At 41.9% G+C, this 22,351-nt stretch overlaps 2 protein-coding genes across 4 annotated transcripts in view; both read left to right on the top strand.

The window, feature by feature from the left end:
* Positions 1-6,917, top strand: part of CUL4A (cullin 4A) — a 123,588-nt gene extending 116,671 nt beyond the window's left edge. The window contains exons 19-21 of one of the 3 annotated variants that reach the window (XR_003857156.1): positions 257-429; positions 4,696-4,874; positions 6,170-6,917. Coding sequence is in view for 2 of the 3 variants with exons in the window: in XM_029604661.1 (XP_029460521.1) it covers positions 257-429; positions 4,722-4,874; positions 6,170-6,265 (422 nt within the window). In the remaining variant the exon portion in view is untranslated. The remainder of the gene's footprint in view (positions 1-256; positions 430-4,695; positions 4,875-6,169) is intronic. The other 2 variants (XM_029604661.1, XM_029604662.1) reach the window with 2 other exon arrangements.
* Positions 6,918-14,058: 7,141 nt separating this feature from the next.
* LAMP1 (lysosomal associated membrane protein 1) overlaps positions 14,059-22,351 on the top strand; it is a 48,731-nt gene continuing 40,438 nt past the window's right edge. Inside the window, exon 1 of the mRNA XM_029604658.1 lies at positions 14,059-14,346. Coding sequence (XP_029460518.1) covers positions 14,274-14,346 — 73 coding nt within the window. The 5' untranslated portion in view covers positions 14,059-14,273. The remainder of the gene's footprint in view (positions 14,347-22,351) is intronic.

Here is a 22,351-nt window from a genome sequence, read left to right as displayed (position 1 = left end):
CCCAGTCAACAACTGTAAAATAAAAATTCAAACTAAATAAACTTGTTTAGCCAAAATATCTATTTGACAATCTGCCACATATGGAAATTACTCTAGGTTAATACTGATATTTAAACATGGATGATAAATTATCTTAGTACATTTGGAAATAAGATAAACTTAGAGACCTTTGCAAATTGAGCAATTATTTTGAATACATTATTGACTGACATGTCTTACGGCCAACTTTTTAACTGAATCGTCTCCCTGTATCCAGAGACAAATGAATTGCGAAGAACCTTGCAGTCTTTGGCCTGTGGAAAAGCAAGAGTGTTGATTAAACATCCCAAAAGCAAAGAAGTAGAAGATGGGGACAAATTCCTCTTCCATAGTGACTTCAAGCACAAGTTGTTTAGAATAAAAATCAATCAAATCCAGATGAAAGAAACCGTATGTATTTTAATTTAGTACAAATTAATTTCCGAATTCTGCACAGTCATATATTTGTCACTAAAGATCCTGCCATCCGGTTCCAGAGCATCCTGTGGATATGAATTTTAAGCGTGTTCTGTGGCTTACAGTACTGACACCCATTGGTCCAAAAGTGTGCGGATGGCATTAGTACTCACTCTTACCCACCACCCATGAGTTTTGTCCATTCAGTACAGTTTCATTATCGGGGAAGGGTATCTGTCCTCACATTGTTATGCAGTGTGGTGATTTTATTTCTTGTGATTTATTTTTGTTTTATTGTTTGTTGGTTTTTTTAATTCCATGACTGAATTTAATGGAAAGAAGAAAGCTAGCTATAAACCCTGTTCCAAGTGTGAACACACTAATTTAACTTAGTAAATGACAGCAGTTAAAGACCAAAATGGCCCATCCAGTCTGCCCAACAAGATGTTAGGGTTATAATTGCTGCTCTGTGTAGGTTACCCCCATGCCTTCTGTTTAGAATCTTTAAATGTAGCCCTAGATGAGCCATACTCCCATATACATAACTTATGTATCCTTTAAAATAAGTTCAGCATTTTGAACATTTGCCAGTAAATGTGTGAGAAGCCAGCAGTAATAAGTAGACTATTATGCACTCCATTACCTTCATTATTAGCAAAATCTGTTTGTAAGCGTTCCCCAATGCACAAAATAACTATCCTGAAATTTTTAGTGAAAGGTGGAGCTGAATAGGATGCACACAATTGCTAAAAATCTTGAAGGACTTTTTATTGCATGGAGGATGGTTTGGTTTTCTGGTTTAAATATTGCAATGCTAGTCATGAGAAGCCTTGAAACTGACTTCTGTGACTCAGGAAAGTCAATTTTCTTTGTTTCTTTTCCCTCTCTCTTTTATAAGCTGTCATACAGAACGGGCATTAAAATTGGTAGCCAAAATTTTAACCCCAGAGAGATGGCTGTTTGCATGCTTCTGAAGAAATAAATTGTACAGAATATTGGAATCCCTTTTGAAAAGAATGTTGCCTTGTTAATCATTCATTGGTTGCTGTCCTTGACCTTCTAAAGATGGACAGTTCTTTTGTCTAGTCACAAATTATCCAGATAGGCATAGGCTTTCCTTTTCAATGATCCTTGTCTGTGATTCATTGCCATTTCATAGATGGAGTTCTCTGTTGACAAGCATGGATGAATTAGCCATGATGCTTGGATGACATCATCTGACAATGCCAAATGGACCCTTCTGTACTAGCTCATAGAGCTTTTGCTCAACTGAGCATGCACGGAAGTTTCCCTGGGTACGTTGCCTTGTGAGCCCCTCAGTCTCTTTTTTTGTCCAAACCTTTGTATGGATGTTTACCTTTCTCTCTCTCTCTCTCTCTCTCTCTCTCTCTCTCTCTCTCTCTCTCTCTCTCTCTAATCTGTTTTGGTATTTTATAGTTTCTTTTCTTTAAACTCGCTACCAAGGGGAAAAAAATGATGTATAAAGAATGTCCGGCTCCAAGAAGGCTATGTCTAATGGCTTCAAGAATTGCATGTGTGGCCGAAAGATGTCAATCACTGATGACCACAATATTTCTTACAAATATCTGGGTTCAAATCATGATGCAGCTTACTGCTTTGATTGTGGCCAAATGTCATTAAGTTCCCAGAGAAACAGGGCCTGGAAGATGAAAGAACTACGCAGGTTGGTGAAAAGCCAGAGTCATTCCTCATCCTAGAACAATGCCTCCTTGGGCTTGAGCTCCTGGAGCAAGACGCTCTTCCTTCTGTGGCATAGATTCCTAGATCTGCAGCTCTGAGTTGGGCAAGGTGTGAAAGCTTGTCAACACATAAGCAGTGCCATCCATCTGAGCCAGTGGCAAAATTCACTGAAGTTAAAATTTAGATCGGTCCCATTATCTCATCTGGAGCCGTCAATGTGCCAGAATCTTGAGCCCTACTTTCAACTGATACCTGTTTACTCTATCAATACATCCAGGCTCAGAATCATTGACTCTCCATATCCTGGCATATTCAGAATATTGGTCTTCAGCTCCATCGATTCCCTCCATGTATTCAAGGCAAGAACAATCATTGAGAGGCTCTGAAGGTGGATATATTGCACTTTCCTTCCTCCATCTCAAAGTTCTTGTCTCTGTTCCATCCCCTCGATTTAAGAATTTGCTTGGAGATGCCAGATATCCTCTATGGTACCTTTTTATCTCCACGCATCCACCAGTTCAGTTGACTCAGGAAGGGGCTCCCTCCTGGAGTCCATTAGGAGCTTCTCGTGAGGATGAACCCATGCTGGTCTCAGAAGAAGATGTCTCTTCCCCACTTCCTGGTCAGAGAACACAGCTCGTAGACCAGCTGATGGTGATTGCTTCATTGGTAGCAAAGAGGGCACTTTTCAACCTCTTCTTAGGTATATGGGAGTTAAGAGGTGATCGTGTTCTGCTTTATGTGGGCTATGTTTCTCTGTAACTTGCTATGAACTGTGCAACATGCGAGGAATAAATCTTTATTATTAATGGCAAAGTTCATGAAAGGTTTTGTGGTATGAGACCTACTGTTGTGACACCTTCCTCTGCGCACTCCCACCTGCCCCACGACTAGTTTCGAATCAAGCAAATGGTTTGCACATGTTCTTACCAAGACCTCAGGCACATAAAGGGGAGAAGGCCTTCTATTCACTAGACTGCAAAGGAGCCTTGGTATATTATATGAAGAGAACTCCACCAACAGGCTTCTCAATTTTTCATCTTTTATGATCTTAGATTGGAAATAGTGGCTGCCAAGGGCATATTGTCCAATTGGCTAGCAGACTGTATCCATACATTGCTGTGCTTTTGCTGGTTTCCAGATTACTCTTGTCAAGGCTTTTCCGCTCAGAGCCATAGCTACCTCAGGGGCTCTCCTAAGAGCCATGCCCATCGAAAACATTTGCAAAGCTGCAACTTGGTCATCAGTTCACACCTTCACATCCCATTACCATCTGGACAACATATCAAGAAGTGGCAGTAGCTTTGGGAAGCAGTTTTGCGCATCCTGTTCTCTCAGTAGTCCATTCTCCAGAGAAGGACTAGAGCTCCACCACACAACCCTCAGCTTGGGACTCCCCCCTATGTTACGGCTAACTCAGCCTTGCTTATTGACAGAGAAAAGCAAGCTTGCCTACCACATAAACAAGGTTCCTATAGACAGCAGGATGAATTAGCAGGGCCAAAAATGTGGAATTCCTTACCCGCTGAGATTCGGACAGAGGAGGACATTAACAGCTTTAGGAAGCAGATAAAAACCTGGCTATTCGAACAGGCTTTTAGCCTGAATAGTTGACCCCGTTTTCCATAGTAGTACAGAGACACTAGGAGAGGAGGGAGAGGAGAGTCTAAGAGGGAAGGAGGGGAGATGGGTGGGTGGAGGGGAGGAGGGTAGATGGATGGGTGGAGGGAAGGGGGGTACCTGGGAAGATGTGGCAGAATTGTTGGGATTTGAAAGGGTTTAGTTTAATATATTTTTAGTCAGCTAGCTTTTGGTTTTAATGTATTTTAGTCATGTACCATGTTTTGTTTTTAGTATATATGTGTTTGAAGGTTGCTACTGCAACTTCAATCAATGTAAACCGCCTTGAAATGAACTTGAAAGCCGGTATATAAGATTGAATAAATAAATAAATAAATAAATAAAATTAGCCATGCTTCATATTCTTCGGTCTCCCTGGAGACTACCTAGCTAATGCTAAGCTCTGTAATCAACTGAAGGGCTCACAAGGCAGGGCACGCAATGGAACTCCTATACATGCTGCTTACAGCAAAAGCTCTATGAGCTAAGAGAGGTTCGTTCAGCATTGTAGGATGGCATTCCCCAGGTGTCATGGCTAAGTCGTCCTGCTGTCTATGGGGAACCACCTTTACAGTAAGTAGACTTGCTTCTCGTGCAGGAATCTGTAAGCTAAATAGCTGTTTAAGATCCTGCTATCTTCCAGTTTATTGTACAATTTGTTGACTCTGGTGGCTTCAGGATAATCCCATATCTCTGTTCTGTATTTTTTTTCTGGCATCAGTGGGGAAGCTATTACTGTGGACATGGGCTTCTATAGCTGAATTTTAAGTAACCAAAACATTGTAAGAGCAAGTAAAATTCTGATTAGAGGTCTAATAAAGCACGTCTAGCTCCTTAACTGAGCAGAGAACAAGTTAACATTTGGAATATTACTGAAGAGTCACTTTTGTGTCTTGACATAGCTGCTTCAAAAACCATTATTAAAAAAAAATGGCTTAGCCATTGGCTTTTTCTTTTTATTTCAGATTGAGGAACAGGTTAGCACAACTGAAAGAGTGTTTCAGGATAGACAGTACCAGATTGATGCTGCTATTGTACGAATAATGAAGATGAGAAAAACACTCAATCATAACCTTCTTGTTTCCGAGTTGTTTAATCAGCTGAAATTTCCAGTAAAGGTGAGCAAATGTAACTTTCAACCTGGATAACCATTGTTTTGACATGTAAAAATATATATATATTTTTTAGTTTTGTTAATTTAAGGAAGACTCAGCAAAAAACAGGATCTTGATTATTCAAATCGTTGCACAAAGGCTGAAGAGGTTAGGGCTGTTCAGCTTGGAGAAGAGACGGCTGAGGGGGGATATGACAGAGGTCTTTAAATCATGAGAGGTCTAGAACGAGTAGATGTGAATGGGTTATTTACTCTTTCAGATAATAGGAGGACTAGGGGGCACTGCATGAAGTTAGCAAGTAACACATTTAAGACTAATCGGAGAAAATTCTTTTTCATTCAATGCACAATTAATCTCTGGAATTTGTTGCCAGAGGATGTGGTTAGTGCAGTTAGTGTAGCTGGGTTCAAAAAAGGTTTGGATAAGTTCTTGGAGGAGAAGTCCATTAACGGCTATTAATCAATTTTACTTAGGGAATAGCCACTGCTATTAATTGCATCAGTAGCAGGGGATCTTCTTGGTGCTTGGGTAATTGCCAGGTTCTTATGGCCTGGATTGGCCTCTGTTGGAAACAGGATGCTGGGCTTGATGGACCCTTGGTCTGACCCAGCATGGCAATTTCTTATGTTCTTATATTCTTATATTCTTCTATAATCAAGACTATGATTGACAAAGCATAACATTCAGAAAGATCCTCAAGCATGCTGGCAACTCGTTAACTTGGCTTCAGATGCTAGAGAGTTATGGAATTCGAACTTCTCAGTAGTGTGTGTATTGAGGTTTTTTTGTGTTTGCCATTATGAGCAACAAGTATCGTCACCAGTTGAGGGCTGAGAGAAGTCTCCTCCGAGGCATGCCTTCTGCTTTGCTCCTTTTAGCAAGCAGTGGTTGCTGCCGTCTAAGCAGCCATTTTCCCTTCTTCCCTGGAATTGAATGCATCATTTCCATGGTGTGAGCAAGAGACTCTGCAGTCTGCGTCCTAGCACCATCCTAACTTTTCTATAGTTTTAATTGTTTTTAGCATTCATACTAGGCTAGATTAAGAGACGCACCCATACCTTGAACGCTTTTTTAGTTTAAAATTATGAAATAACTTTGGAATTAACAATATTTTACTTGTTTATCTTATGAATTCTTTTATACAAAATCTATAAAGCAAACTAAACATTTGATATATTTTCTGCTTCTTTATGATCTGAAGGTTGGTATACTGTGCATACGCTTTACTCACAAATGGACTGTTAACTTTTTTTTTTTTTCTTTTCCAAATGAAATGCCTGCTGGATGTGTCCCTAAAGCCTGGAGACTTGAAAAAGAGAATTGAATCCCTGATAGACAGAGACTACATGGAGAGAGACAAAGACAACCCTAACCAGTACCACTATGTTGCATAAAAAAAATAAAAATAGAAAGGGATTTATAAATCTTACGAATGTATCTTCAGGACGCTGAAACTCCTGTACACTGTTTCCAGACCTACCTTTATCAGAAGTCAAGGTTGAATCGTATGGTTCAACTAGCTGCATACTCTGCTGTGAATGAAAAGCAAAAAAAAAAAAAGAGAGATTTCTTGTATCATCAATTTCAAGGCTTCAGTGTGATTTTTAAATGGCACTTTCTGTGTGTGTGTGACTGTATTAACATTGTCCTTACTACTACTACTACTACTATGTTTGACGTAAATTAAGTTGAATGATAGGTTTTTGGTTTTGTTTTTACACAGTTATAAGAGGTTTTTCCAGAGAGCTACACAACTGATGTGTTCATGAACGAACTTCGAACAGGACCCTTAAATGCAGCAATTATTTTGGCTCTGTAGATCATTATTTAAATAAACCTGAGGGGGAGGGTAATATTCAAAGCACGGCAAGTCTGCAAAGTCCTTTTCCACCGGCTTTCAGAGTGAAAGGACACCCCTACTTTTTACTTTGAGAATTGCCTGGTCAGTAGGTGCACAAACTTGCTCGCACGAGCTTTTGCATCTTATTGGCAGGGAGTAATTTGCGCGAGTGGATTTCTGCACACACTTTAAAAAAAAAAAAAAAACGTGTGCATAAGTCCAAGCTCCGGCCCTTAACGCTGCCTTTTTTTTTTTTTTGCACATATGCAAACCTGATTTTCGTGCCTACTATTTTGGGCACAAATACAGGAACGTTTTCCAACAAGCAAGCGATGTGCATATAAATCGCTCTTATGCATGCAGATCTACCCTTTTAATGAACATTTTGCCTCATAACCATACATGAAAGTTGTACACCATCCATGTGCATTTCTAGTTTTCTTCTTTCACGTAGTTGTACCATTAGTCTGAGACAGATTTAATCAGATTTCTCAGTGAAGATATCCGATGTGCCAAGAGGACTTGGTGTAGTGTCTGGTTCTTTTGTTTTGTTGTGGGAGTTCTGTTTTGTTTTTTTTTTAGCTAGGTGTGTTCTTGTGGTTTTTTTATTTTTTGTTTGTTTTCTGGGATGCTGCAAGGTTGAACCTCTCCGACTCTACTCTGCTTAGGTGCTGATGGCTCCATCTTATTAACTGCTTCAGCAGAGCTGCCTTTTGCCTTTGCAGTAGTGTACGGGAACATTTACTCTGCAGTGCACTCTGTCACATAGACAAAAATGGCTTTTTACTGTTTTGGTGTTTATAAAAGCATAGAGTTTTTTTCTTTTTCCAAAAGATTAAAAGGATTTCTTTGCTTGTTACATAATTGTATAATACTGTATGTAAACTGATTGAACTGATAAAGCTATGTAGACACAATTATGTGCTGTAGCTTAAAAGAAATTTATTTTTGGGGGATATTTATAAGCCACGCTGTATTTTACATGATTTACATAAATGTTTTAATGAAAAACTACCAAAGGGGGCTTGATCACTGTAAAACTAATATTAAACTAATTTGTATTTTCTTGAAAAATGTTGACTTAAGTTATATCATTTGATTTTATGTACAATTAAGTTGCTTCTCCCTTTCCCTCCCTCCCCCCCCCCCCCCTTTTTTCATGTGGTGTTGTAATCACAAATGTCAACCTTTTAGTTTTCTTTAATAAAGTCCTCATTCTGTCTGTTAACTTAGTTGTGTGCATATAGTTTGTCTCTCTGGTTCTGTATTGGGACTGAGCAATTCTTATATAAAATATGGTATATGTGTAAATCTATTAGAAGAAGACTGTTGCAGTAAAGTGATATATATTCGTTTAAATTGTTTTAGTATTTCCATTCAAAAGCATCTTTACAGACATTGCTGGTCCCTAAATAGTGTAATACAAATGTCAAATTAATACTTTTAACTGGTTTACAAAAGGCTTATATTGACAGCTAGCAAAACGCACCCAGCGTTGCTTGTGTAGTCTGGTCTGTAAAAGCCCGTCGGCCAGATTTTAAAAGGGTCACGCGTGTGGTCGGGACACATTTTAGAACGGGTCTGGCCACGCGCGTGACCCCTGTTACGCGCCAAAGGGGCAGGCTGGGCGGGGGTGGGCCAGGACAGCGCGCTGGTGCGCGGAGATTACTTCTGTTCCCAGGGAAGCAGTAAGTATTAAAATAAAAATAAAAAAATTAGGATAGGTTAGGGGGAGGAGAGGGGTAGGGTTAGGGATAGGAAAGTTCCTTCTCAGTCCGCTCCTTAATTGGAAGGGACTGGGGGGAGGCCTGTCTGCGTTGCACGTATTTTGCTAAAATACCCCCCGCCCCTGTGTGGGCGAGTCACGGGCCACCCGCACACGCGCGTCCTTGTGCTCACGCCAAGAACTGTGCACACATGGATGCGCGTGCGCAGGCCTTAAAATCGACCTCTAACTCGCAGTGCAGTAAGCTACTGTTGTGCTAATGCATCAGGTGTTAAGATGAGCAGACCGAGTTAAAATGTGTGTTCAACACTGGCTGAGTGCACATTTTAACTTGGGCTGGGGGAGGATTACTCTGCCTCCACTGGTGCTTGGGGAGGGTGCAGCTCCCACATTCCTTTCCCAATGCGTTGCAGAAGCCTATGGACACCAAACCCACCGCTGCTGACCTGGGCACAGTGCAAGCAAAGCCCAGGGGCTGGCTCCCAGCATAGCCTAATGGTGTGCAGAGAGGGAGGGATGCACAGCCATCTGGCTTCACACTAGCGCTTCATATCTGCCTTCCTCTCTGTCGCACTGCTGGAGGAAGTGAGAGCAGCTAAAGGAAGCCTCGCTGAGTTCCTCTCCCTCCCTACACTCGGTGACCTGCTGCTGGCTCATGCACATTACTGGTGTGGGAGACCATGCAGCACCCTCTATGCGCTGAGGGCAACTGCAGAATGCTTGACAGCCCTTAGTAATATTTTACATTTTTATAGAAACACCGAAACACAGAAATATGAAGCAGAAAAAGACCATAGCTGTAGCCTATCCAAAGGCAGCCAGTATAGCTGGAAACAGGAGATTTTCAGGGTGCATGCAGTCTTTTTCTAGGATCTCCCCTCAGCGCTGGAAACTTGACCCCACCTCTGACCATGAGTAAAATTTCCAGTGCTAGGAAAATGCGTTATCCCAGTGCATCTCGTGCCATTTGGGGGGGGGGGGGGGTGTGCTGGGGGAGGGGGAGTATTTAATGCCCTCATCCTCATTTTCATGAGATTTCCATGCAAGGGTGCTGAGCTCAATGCACAATTCTAAATGCACATTTTGTGTGCATAAAACACTACATTCTGCTGAACCCAGTGTGCCTCTGTGTGTGCTTGCCCGTGGATGTGTGCCTGTGCCTACGTCTGCCTGTGCACGTTTGTGTGTAAGCCTGACAAACAGGGCTTTGCAGACGGAGCAGATAGTGTTTGCATAGCTGTACTTTCCACTCTTCCGAGCGCCACCTGGTGGCCAAATCGATGTAACGGTGTGGCCGGATCAACACAACACTCACCAGCCTTTTATATGATATAGATGTTCTCAATTTTTGCAAATTATTCTGCATTTCAGTGCAATCCAGTATTTTCATGAGAGGAAGTAAACAGGAACAGAAGCAGAGATCAAAGGAGGATTCACATTTCCACCTGCTTAAATGCAAATGGGCAGACGACCTCCACCCTTCTTCAGGATGAGGAAGCATTGGGAATAGAATCCTCGATTGTGCTGTTATCAAGGTAGCACTTGGATCATTTGTTGTTGGAGTAGTGACTGAACTTCATGCTGGAGAAGCATATTGCCCGTTTGATCCTGAAAAGATAGTGCAAGGTAGGGCACCTGCAGAATTATCTTGAAGTTCGGCCTGTATCCGTTTCACACCACACTGAGAACCCAACGATCTGATGTAATGGAGGTCCAGGCATGGTAAAAGGAAGATATTCTGACACCTATGGCCGACAATGGCTGTGGCCAAGTTTTGTTCAAAAAGTCTGTTGTGGTTTTTGATTGGTGCCTTGCAGTTGTTTTTATGGACGTTGAGCTCTTGGGCATGTCTTTGTTTGAGTTTGTTCAGGCTGTTGCCTCCGTGTCTGGTAGGGCGGTAATCTGTAGGGGGCAAACGCCCTGTACTGACATCTCTGGTAGAAAGACTTTTTATAAACCGGTTAGAATCTTCTTGAGGAAGATTGCTCTATTGATGTCATGAGGAGACCACCACGCTTTGTTCCTTCAGTTGGAATACAATCTCCCATAACCTGCCCCCAAACAAATTATTTCCCTTACATGGGAGATCACTGAGTAGTGAATGAGAGCATCGCTCCAACTGTAAGCGTTTGGATTAGAGGGAAACGTGAGTAAGAGAATGAGAACTAAAAAAGCCAGTGTGGTTTTATATTTTATATGTAGTAACGATTGGATTGTTTATTTTTAGAGTTCCGCTCTGAGACAGCCTAGTCGGCGAAACAATTGGCCAACGTCGGCGGCATATTGTTTTGATACTTTGGATCGATTGAAGAGAAAAACTATGCTAAGATAAGTTCTCTTTTTTTATATAAAGAAGAAAATATTTAAATATTTTAAAATTAAGGTTTGTGGAGAATAAACATTCATTGACGGATGGAGGTTTTTCTGACCAATAACTGCAAACACAGTGGCATATTCTTAGTTCGTTGAACAAGATATGTCAGAGGTCTGAAGTCTTTTCCTCCATTTTTTTCACGTTTATACAAATCCAAGATTCTTCACATTAAGATTTAATATTTAGGTGAAAGATCAATTGTGTTTCAACTTGCTTGAAGCCAAGCAATTCTGCAGGTGGCTATCGAAGCTGCTGTCGTTCTAGCCTGATGTTTCAAATGCTTCATATATTGTGCGAAGAAGATTGCACAATTCTTTCTCCATGTCAGCTATTGCTTGGTTTTGTAGCTGGTCATCGGTTGTTGAACCCTCCATCAGTTTCGAGACTTGCAGGCATTCATACAAATATTGGGTGATATAGAATTGATGCTACTGAATCTTGGCATTCAGCATTGCTCCTTGAAAAACCTTCTTACCAAAGTCATCTAGGTATTTATTATCTTTACCTGGTGGTGAGTTAGAATGTAGGTGTGCCTTTTTAGCTTTTTTCATGGCCATTTCAACCACAACTGATGCACGAGATACACTACGGGTCGGTACAGCTAAGTGGAGGGACCAGAGAATGGAGATTCCCAAGATTTGTCCATTAATGTTTCAAGGACCGCATGAGATGGGAGTGCAGTCAGTTCCAATGGGATGTCAAAGATTTTAAGAATGCCATGAACCTCCGATCTTGGATTCTGTAACTTCTTGGTTTTTAGTTTTAAGAGGGAGCCCACCTTTTCAATTAATTTCGAATATGATAGCTCCTCTGGAGGTGAGGAAGGATCTGGTGGCTTTTCATGAGGGTCCAATGGTATTCCAGTCGACATACCCGGTGAAGTTGGAGAGGAGTTTGGAGGTTCCTTGTTGGGTTCCAAGGTTGCTGGACTTAGGTTGTGATGATTGTCCTCTTCTACCTCAAGATCTTTTGGAGGGGAAGAAGGAAGTGAATGTGATGACAAGGCCTCTTTAGAGGCACTAGAAGGTAGCTGAGGGTGGTGGTTAGTAGGCAGAGAGGCAAAAAAGGTTTGTAGAATGTTCGATATCTGAGACATGGTCTGTGAAGCAGCAGCACCATCTGAGGACAGGAAGGAGAATATTTCTTTTTTTTGTGAAGGTAGAGATGCATTCCCATCCCTTTCTGAATGACTTGACCTCTTTGTTTTGGAGGAGGGTAATGCTGCTAAAAGAACTGAGGAATCTGGTCCATTCTGATTGGCCCTGGTCCTCATGGTGAGACTTTCACCTCTTGACTAGCGATTCTTGAAGTTGAGGCTGCTTCTACTTTTGTTTGGACATCTCCGAAACCTGTATAGACACTACTTTTCGGAGAGGAAGCAAAAGAGCCCTCCGAAACCTGCATAATATCAACATCCGAGGCATCAGAATCCATGAGTTCTCTTGGAGTGAAAACTACTTGAGGGTCCGGATGCCATTGCCCCTGTGAGGCTCTGTCCTGGTGTTTCCTCACCGTGTATCGCAACGCCTCTGTCGAATGCTTCGTTTTCAATTTTTCCTTCACTGCATGCATCGATGTGGTCTGCATCGATGTTGTGCCTCGACCTGCGTCGTGCGCCATACTGCATCAAGCTCCGGTTCGATGTTTTCTTCAGAGCTGTGGCTTCGTGTGTCGGAGGGTGCAACTTCACTCTACTCCTGACTGTTTTCGGCGGTGGTTTGAGCAACATTTTAGGGGGTTTTTTTTGGAGGTTTCTCCCCCAAACCCTTACTTTCAAGCTCTTGGGGGTGCTTCCCCACCTAGCCCTGACTTTTTGAGGTCTGTTCCAACGAAGACGCTTGCTGCTTTGGGGATGTTTTTTTGGGGTTTTTTTCAGCCTGGCTATTTTCTCCGCCTGTTGACACTAAGCCCTCGGTGACATCCTGCCACAATTGTGACAGGATGTTTGCTCATGGTCCGGCCACAGGCATAGGTAGCAATAGTTATGCCCATTGGTGACTGACATAACTTTGCCACACTGGCAGTATTTAAACCCTGGGGTCTTGGGAGCCATGAGTAGCACTTAAAAGTGCTTTGGGGGGGGGGGGGGGGGGGGGGTTTCACAGAAATGTATGAGAATGAAGTAAGAAAGGAGCAAGAGGAGATCTATATCTGTGAGCTGCACGGAAAAAAAAAACAGAACCCAGGCAGGCAATCGCGCGGGCACAGCAAAGCTCTGTATTTCTTGAGTGAAGTTTCCACCTTGAGCCACCGGAAGGGATGCCCCACACAGCATGGCTAATTCAGCCTGATTATCGACATGAAAATAACCAAGCTCATCATACACAATACAAATACAGAACTCAGAAAGGTCAGTGCCTTGCCCAAGCCCATTATGCTGGTGCCTAAGTCAGGTGCCATGAGTAGGTTTTTCCATTGATTTCCAACGAGATAATGCAACATATGAATTTTGATGCCTGTCCACTGCCCCATGTGGATAAGGCTCTGATATTTTTATTGACATGAAATTATTTTATGGTGATACCATTTTTTTAACATTTTATTTTTACTCTCAGTAAATTTACTGACCATCATCAGGCCTTAACTGTTTTCTTGTGTGCGCGAAGCAACCTAAAGAACCCTTTGTCTAACAACAAATTACTACCAAAATCAGCCATTTTCTGCATTCCGCTACCATGTAGTAAATCGTTCAAGCTCTTGGGAGAGACTTATTTATGCCTGAGTTTTCAACTTAAATCTCGGTATCTAGCCATCAGGAACATGGAAAAAAAAAAAAAGACAGGCCTGGTGCTTCCACTGGGTAAACTAGGTAGTCACCTATAGTGCTGAAATGTTAGGGCCGTGCCAGTGCTAATACGACAAAGCCTAGGAGCACACTTGCTGCCCTTAGTAGGGAGCTGTCACCAATCGGCAAGGGGTGCACGACCATAGGCTCGCCTAGGGAGCCCAAATACTCTTGCACCGGATCGTTTGGCTGTCCCTAGTGCTAACCAAATTAAAAAAAAAAAAAAAAAGAAATCAAACGTGATTCCGGGTCCCGTGCGTCTCTAACACTCGGCATTCAGCAGCAGCCTAGCCACACCCTAGAGAAGGCACGCGCTCGATCCCGCTCCGAGGCCGGCTCTCGCGAGACTCGCCAGCAGGTCCCCTCACGTGATCCGTCGGCGCTGACGTCACTGCTCATATGACAGCCAGCCCTGCGCGCGCGCTCGCCGTCGTGGTTTTTTTTTTTTCCCTGGAAGCCCTTCTCGGTCGTTCTCCGCCGCCTGGAATCTTCCGCTGCTGTGGTTGCGGCGTTAACGGCAGCCGAGGCCCTCCCCCCACACCCCCCCCCCCCCTTGAGCCGCCGCAGCGCCCGTGCGCGCGCGCCTTCGTCGTTCCCGGCCGGTGGTCGCTCCCCCGCGCCCCTCCCCCACCCCCTCTCTTTCGGAACGCGCGGCGGAAAGGCGCTCGCCGGTAGTTATGGTAACCCCGGGCGAACGGCGGCTGTTCCTAACGGCGGCTTTCCCGCTGCTGCTGTGGCTGCTCCTCCTCGGTAAGCGGCGGCGGGGGTGGGGGTGGGGACTTGGGTCTCATGACTCGGGTATGTTTTCCGGGCTTTGTGGCGGGGCTGAGGCCTCTCCCTCCTCTTGCTTATGCTGTGGGGCTTCTCTCTCTCGTCTTTCCCCGCTTCTGCTGTTTATCGTTTCCAAAGGGCCACCTGCACCCCTGAACCCTGGCCTGGGGGGGGGGCTCACCGTCCGGCTTTTCTGGCCCTGCCTTTTCCTTGTACGGCGGTGTCTCCCCCGGTGCTGCTGCCTGGGCGGCTTTGGCCTGTCCTTTTTCTCAAGCAGACTGATTGTGGAGGTTAAAGACTGCGACGTTGCATAATTGTCGTAGAAAGTGGCTATCGGTGTGCTGAGTTTGAGCTTATGCAAATTTTAAGGGTAGCGTCTGTTTTGGACACCTTTCCCGTTTTATTTACGTTTATAACTTTTTTTTTTTTTTTTAATTGTGCTACTTGGAACTTGATACCTTGATGATATGACTGTTCTATGATCAGACCCCCAAGTTTCCATTATTGCTGCACTTTTGGAATCATTTTATTTGTTAATAACGACCACCCATAGCAAGCAAACGAACGGCATGAAAATGCAGCACAATGCTAACAGTATTTAAAAAAAAAAAAAAAGGGCTTTAGGATTGATCAGACCTCCAACCCTCATTTGAAGGGCTACACTCATTTTAAAACAGGGATCAGGCGCAATTAGTATCATTGTGAATTGCCAACCACTACTTATTTTGCAGTAATTTTAGCCCCTAGAGATGTTTAAAAACTTGTTGTGCACCACGTTGTACTGGTTTCCATGAAAAGGTGGTCTATACATCGCATATGAAAGTTGAGGCCGTGTCTATTTACAGTAGTTAAGTGGCAGGGGTTGTTGCCAGATTCCTTAGGCTTCTGGTTTCTTGTACACTACTCTGCACTTTCTCCTCCTCCTGCTGCTTGCAGGTTATGCTTTTCAGTTTCATGGAAACCAATAGACTGGGCCGTTAATAGTCACATGTCTCCTCTTCATTCTCAATATTTGACTCTTCTCAAGTTCTAAGGTAATGAATATAGTTCCAGTGGGCACGCCAGTTTACAAGTGCTAAATAATTAATCTTTGCTCTTGCTGAGTGTGTGGCATAAACATTCTCTGTTCAGTATGTGGACTGAATTTGAAGTTGCTGTGGTGTGAATTGTCAACAACTACTTATTTTGCAGTAATTTTAGCTCCTAGATATGTCACTAGCTAGAATTCTAATTTATAGCATGTTTCCAGGTAACTTGAAGTTCTCACTTTTTAATCTATATAATAGTTCCTCTTTTAAAAACAATCTTTTTATAAGATCATGATCACCATCTGCTTTATGAGGTGGTGATTTACTGCTAATCAACAGTTTATTCTGTTACATTGTAGTTTCAGAAAATCATTTTAGCGTCTGGAGTTGTAATTTTGTTGGGGCTTTTTTCTATATAGTGTGCTAAGGGTATCTGGTTTAGCACTAGGGTGAGCTAGTTCAAGAACATTCTGGACCTGATGTAATAAAATGTGAGTGAAAAAAAATGAGCTAAGCTTTAGCTTGCATTTTCTCTACCCATATGGTAAAAATTGAGTTTACTTCTTGATGCAGTAAGCTAATAGTATGCTAAGGCATACTGACCCGAAAATGTGCAAAAGACATGAAGCATGTTTTCTGTGCACAGATGAAATCCTCTGTTTACAAAATTAAATTGTGCATAAAGTCAAAGTATAGGACACTCTCACCAGATGTACTGTAATTGGAATATTTTCCTTTTTTTGCCTTATGTATTGTATTTTACAATTTTTTGATTGCAAGCCATTTTGGGCAGTCTTGCTGGAATGAAAGGGTGGAATATTAAGTGTAAGTAGAAATAGAACTTTAGGTTCAGCTCTATAGACTAATATTAGACCAAGCAATTTTAGTTTAGAGGTGATCAGGAGTTAAATTTCCAGTGTTAAGAAACCTCTTGTCTGCATCAGGGAGTAATATCTAATGCCTTCATTAACATGAGATTTAAATTGAGGAACACACATTTTTATGTGCATAGTTTACGCTGATTTCTTTGCACGTTTATTTTGCATACAAAACTTGCTGCATGCAGAGTAAAGTTGGCATATAAACACTGTATGCACAGTTGCGGATAAAATTGGCATAGGCCAGCACACCTTGCTACACTGGGTCCTCTAATACTTAAGCATAGATGGCTATTAGTGTATTATATTATGCTGAATGTTAATGTCTTTTGCTGGTAATTCAATAACATAACTACTTTGTTGCAATGCTAAGTGTTCAACCAGTACTGTCTAACAAAATCAACAAGCACTAAACTGAAATATATTACACAGTAATAAAATGAGATCGTGTCTTAAAACATTTCAATATCTGAGACTAAAGAAAAATTGGGATGTACTCTTTTTTTCTAGAGAAGGAATTGAAATAGATTCTTGTTTTCCAATATTCCCTAGTTTTGGAGCTTTGATTTGATAACTTGATCTTATTCTGAAGTAATATTTGGCTGCATTTGTGCCCCAGGGTATTGTTTATGGTAAATTCAATTTAAGGTCAGTTTATAGTGTCTGGATTTTCAAAAGGCATTTGAAGTCCCACATGTGACTCCTCAGGGAATTAAAAAGTCATGGAATAGGAGATGTGCTTTTGTAACTGGTTAAAAGACAAGAGTAGGACTAAATGGTCTGATTTCCTAATGGAGAAAAGTAATTAGTAGCGTGCCCCAGGGATCTGTACTGGGATAGTACCGCTGTTTAACATTTGTAGAGGCTACAAATGAGCTGACTAAATTTCCATATAATTCAAAATTATTCACAGTTAAAATGTGAGTGGACTGTTGAAGATCTGAAGGAGGAAGGCTAGGTGTCTAAATGGCAGATGAAATTTAACATTGACAAGTTCAGTGAAGCACATTAGTGGGGAAAAAATCCAAGCTATAGGTACAGAATGCTGGGTTCCAAGTTTTATTCTACATTCCTTTCCAGATCATTCCTATTTACTTTTTTGACCACAGCTGAAAAATAAGCTGCAACTTGGTCATCTCTGCACACCTTTGCATCCCACTACAGTTTGGACAGCATGTCAGAGGATGAGCACTTTGAAAAAGCACTTTTGTGTAACCTGTTTACCCAGTAGCCCACTCTCTATTGCTGGAGCTGTGTTACTTTTTCGGTAACAGGCTGATGCAATACCGTGTGCTGGCTGCAGCATACGGCTCAACATTATTTTGGACGCGCATCCATAACCCCGATGCAAAACGTGCATGTAGGTAATAGTTTTCATCACATGTAAATGCTTGTTGATGAGGCTATTATCTATTCCCCCGAATCTAAAAAATGTGCGCCTGACACGCACGTTTTTACTTGTCAAAATGTGTGCAGAAAATACTGCATTTCTGTACTTCCTCTGACTTAATATCATGGCGATTATTAAGTTGAAGGAACTATAAAATTAGAAATGTCCCAAAAATAAAAGGGTGATGGCATTCAGGTTAAGAAAAGGGACACTCTAAAATTGAGCATCCCTAACTGGCTGACAGCCAGCTTTCCTGGGCCCCTGCTGCCGTGGAGGCAGTAGGGATGTGTGGTTTCCCCTAGTGCCTCCTTTTCACTGCAGCACCCGTTTTTAAATATTATATCGGGCACCCGGGAGAGGTGGATCAGCACGAGTAAAGGGAGCGGGTGCTCAATCATGTTGCATCAGTCTATAAGTGCCCTGAAGTATAACCCTCAGCTTGTGACTCCCCACCTGTCATGGTTAATTCAGCCGTGCTTGTCTACCTGAGAAAGCAAGTTTTGCTTACCTGTAAATAGGGTTCTCTGTAGAGAGGATGAATTAGTTCTGCTTATTTCCACCATCCTCTCTGGACAGTTGACTACCTTGCTAAAGCTTGTTAAGCTCTGAAATTGACTGAGGGCCTCATAAGGCAGCATGCTCAGTAAACGTTTACTGAGTTCAGAGAGATGGGTTTGCTCAGCACTGTAAGGTGACATCTCCCATGCATCATAGCTAATCCATCTTAGAGTCTACTTGCTTTTCTCAGTTAACTGAAAACTATTGGTATGCTCTATTTTAAGTAAAAATAGACCATAATTTCCTGATACTGCTGCTTTACATTTATGGGATTGGTTAAGCAGAGGAAACTTAAAAACCAAAAAAGGGGGGGGGGGGGCGGCAACTAATTTTTTTTAAAACTAATCATAGGAGAGAAGTTCAGTAAGAGTGGAACAAAGAATTGTTTTAATTGCTATCTTATTTTTATTTGTATTGGGTTTTGCTTTGTTTTTAAACATTTTCCTTATGGCTGTTTTTTGCAGAATCAAAATACTGGAGAGGCTTAAAATAGAGGGATTTTTTTTTTTAAGTGCCATGTAGTGTAGGATGGCCCCTCCTTGGGTTTTGCAGATGTTGAATGAAACACATTTTTATTTAAAACAGAGTAATATACTTGGTAAGCAAACTGTTGTAAAAGTAGGATCTAACAGTATTGCTATGGTAACTGTTTACTTATGCAGCTAGTAATAGCAAGTCCTTCCTCTTATGTGGCTGCTATAAAAATCCTTAGGAAGCAACTTTCATAACCTTTGTTCACGTAGCTTGGCAACCAAAGTTCTCTTTACTCTTTCCCTTAGTGGTCTGATCTCCCATGGCTGTCAGTATTATCTTTATTTTGATTTTAAATATGCCGTTTACTAACTTCATGGAGTTAATCCTAGTCTTTTTATTGTCTGAAGGAGTAAACTACTGATTCACTTTTACTCATTCTAGTCCTCTCATGATTTTGAAAAACCTCCATCATATCTCCCCTCAGTCGTCTCTTCTCCAAGCTGAACAGTCCTAACCTCTTTAGCCTTTCCTCATGGGGGAGCTGTTCTAACCTCTTCATCATTTTGGTCTCCCTTCTCCAGTGCCTTTTTTTTTTAGATGCGGTGACCAGAATTGAATGCAGTACTCAAGGTGCGGAAGCATTAGGATATTCTCTGTTTTTATTCACCATTCCCTTCCTAAGAATTCCACGGAACATTAAGACAATCTCAATGTGTTGTCTATCATGATGCCTAGATCTTTTTCCTAGGTGATAATTCCAACATAAACCTAATATCTTGTAACTACAGCATGGGTTATTTTTCCTTATATGCATCACCTTGCACTTATCCATGTTAAATTTCATCCACCATTTGGATGCTCAATCTTCCAGTCTTACAAGGTCCTCCTGCAATTTATCATAATTTGCTTGTGATTTAACTACTCTGAATAATTTTGTCATCTGCAAATTTGATCACTTCACTTGTCATTTCCCTTTCCAGATCATTTATAAAATTATTAAAAAGCTGCGGTTCAAGAAGATACCTGAGACAATCCACTAACACTCTCCTCTGAGAAAACTGACCATTTAATTTTACTGTGGTTCAAGAAGATACCTGAGACAATCCACTAACTCTCTCCTCTGAGAAAACTGACCATTTAATTTTACTGTTTCCTGTCTTTTAACCAGTTTGTGATCCACAAAAGTGCGTTGCCTCCTATCCCATGACTTTTTAACTTTCTTAGAAGCCTCTCATGGGGGACTTTGTCAAATGCCTTCTTAAAATCCAAATACCCTACATCTACAGGCTCCCCTTTATCCACATTTGCTACAGTGTTTTTTTGAAAGGGGATTTAGCAGGTTTGAGGCAAGACTTCCCTTGGGTACATCCATGCTGTTTGCTCCCCATTAAACCACGTCTATCTATATGTTCTGTGATTTAGTTCTTTAGAATAGTTTCCATGATTTTTCCCAGAACTGTAGTCGGGCTTGCCCTTCTATAGTTTCCCGGATCATGCCCTAGAACTGTTTTTAAATATCTGGTTTACATTGGCCACCTTTCAGTCTGCAGTTACAATGGACAATTTCAATGATAGATTTCAAATTAGTAATAGATCTGAAATTTCATTTTTGAGTTCAGAACTCTGGGGTGTATATTTTTATTTTAGATTTTTATATTCTGCTTTTTAGCACTTTTTTAAACACTATCATCTGGTCCAGGTGGTTTGCTACTCTTCAGTTTGTCAATCTGGCTTACTGCATCTTCCAGGTTCACCATGATTTAGTTTGGTTCATCTGAACTATCGCTTTTAAACCATCTCTGGAGCGGTTATCTCCCCAACATTTTCATTGGTAAACACTGAAGCAAAGAATTCATTTTGTCTTTCTGTAATTATCTTTCCTACGTGTCCTTGATCAACTGACTCCCTCGCTGGCTTCCTGCTTCAGATATATTTTTAAAAGTTTTTATTATGAGTTTTTGCTTCTTTTACTTCTAACTTGCCAATGCTCATGCTTTTTTTTTTTCCTATTTTCCTTCAGATGGATCCTTCTAATCTTTGAAGGAGGATTTATTTTGGCTAAAATAGCCTCTTTCTCTTGGCCTTTTAACTAGGCTGGCAGTTGTTTAGCCTTCCTTCCAACATTCTGGACTGTGCTTCTAAGATGGTATTTTTAAACAATGCCCACTGCTGTTGTACACACTTAACCTTTCTAGCTACACCTTCTAGTTTTTTTTATAACAATCTTGTTCATTTTATCCAAGTTTCCATTTTGAAAGTTTAGTGCGAGAGCTGTAGATTAGCTTGTCACTCTTTTACTCATAATAAGATGGTCAAATTTGAATTTATCACTATTGTGAAGTGGCCCTACCACTATTACCTCTCTCCTTAAATCTGTATTCCACTAAGAATTATATTTAAAATAGCTTCCTCTTGTTGGTTCCTAATCCACTTGTTCTATGATGCAGTCATTTATTCCAGCCAGGGCTTTATCTCTCTACCATGTCTTGATACTACATTTACCCAGTCAATATTGGGGTAACTGGCAATACAGTAGTAATGGGAAATTTCAAATTGGTTAGCTTCCCTAATTTTTCTTAGCATTTCATCTTCTGTCTTATCATTTTGGTGAGGTGGACGGTAGTATACTCCTATCACTATACTCTTCCCCAACACCTTTGAGATTTCTACCCATAAAGATTCTACTGTTCATTTAGTCTCTTGCAGGACTCTTATCCTGTTATGTTCAAGATGGCATAGAGACTAAGGTGCCACCCCACCTCAAAGTGATCCACCCTACCATTGAGGTAGAATTTGTACCCTAGTATAGCACCATCCCATGTGGTTATCCTCCTTCTGTGTCTCTAAGGGGCCAATTATGTCTACCTCTTCATTTAGTGCTGTACTCTCCCATCTTACTTCTTAGACTTCTTGCATTGGCATACAGACATTTCAAAGTATCAGCCCGATACTGTAAAACCGCGGGAGAGCGGACGAACGCCCGCTCTCCCGGCGCACGCACCGGCCCTTTGCCGGTGCGAGCTATCCAGTATGCAAATTAGGCGACGCGGTACAAACGAGGAAAAGGAGGCGCTAGGGACACTAGCCCTTTTGGCCTGGAGCGGCGGCTGTCAGCGGGTTTGACAGCCGACGCTCAATTTTGCCGGCGTCGGTTCTCGAGCCCGCTGACAGCCACGGGCTCGGAAACCGGACGCTGGCAAAATTGAGCGTCCAGTTTTCGGCCCGACAGCTGCAGGCCGAATTCAAATTTTTTTTTACTTTTGGGGACCTCCGACTTAATATCGCTATGATATTAAGTCGGAGGGTGCACAGAAAAGCAGTTTTTACTGCTTTTCTGTGCACTTTCCTGGCGCCGGAAGAAATTAGCGCCGACCTTTGGGTCGGCGCTAATTTCTTAGAGTAAAATGTGCGGCTTGGCTGCACATTTTACTTACTGGATCCCGCGCGCATACCTAATAGGGCCATCAACATGCATTTGCATGTTGAGGGCGCTATTAGGTGCCGCGGGTGGGCCGCGTGTTTTCCTCCCCTTACTGAATAAGGGGTAAGGGAAAACACGCGTCCAGAGCAGGCTGACAGTGCGCTCCGGAGCACACTTTACTGTATCGACCTGTATGTTTGTATTAACAATCTGCTTTTTAGTTGACAGATAATTT

This window comes from Rhinatrema bivittatum, chromosome 5 (genome assembly GCF_901001135.1).
Source record: "Rhinatrema bivittatum chromosome 5, aRhiBiv1.1, whole genome shotgun sequence".
NCBI classification, from domain to species: Eukaryota; Metazoa; Chordata; class Amphibia; order Gymnophiona; family Rhinatrematidae; genus Rhinatrema; species Rhinatrema bivittatum.
This window is presented reverse-complemented; position numbering and strand designations above follow the sequence as displayed.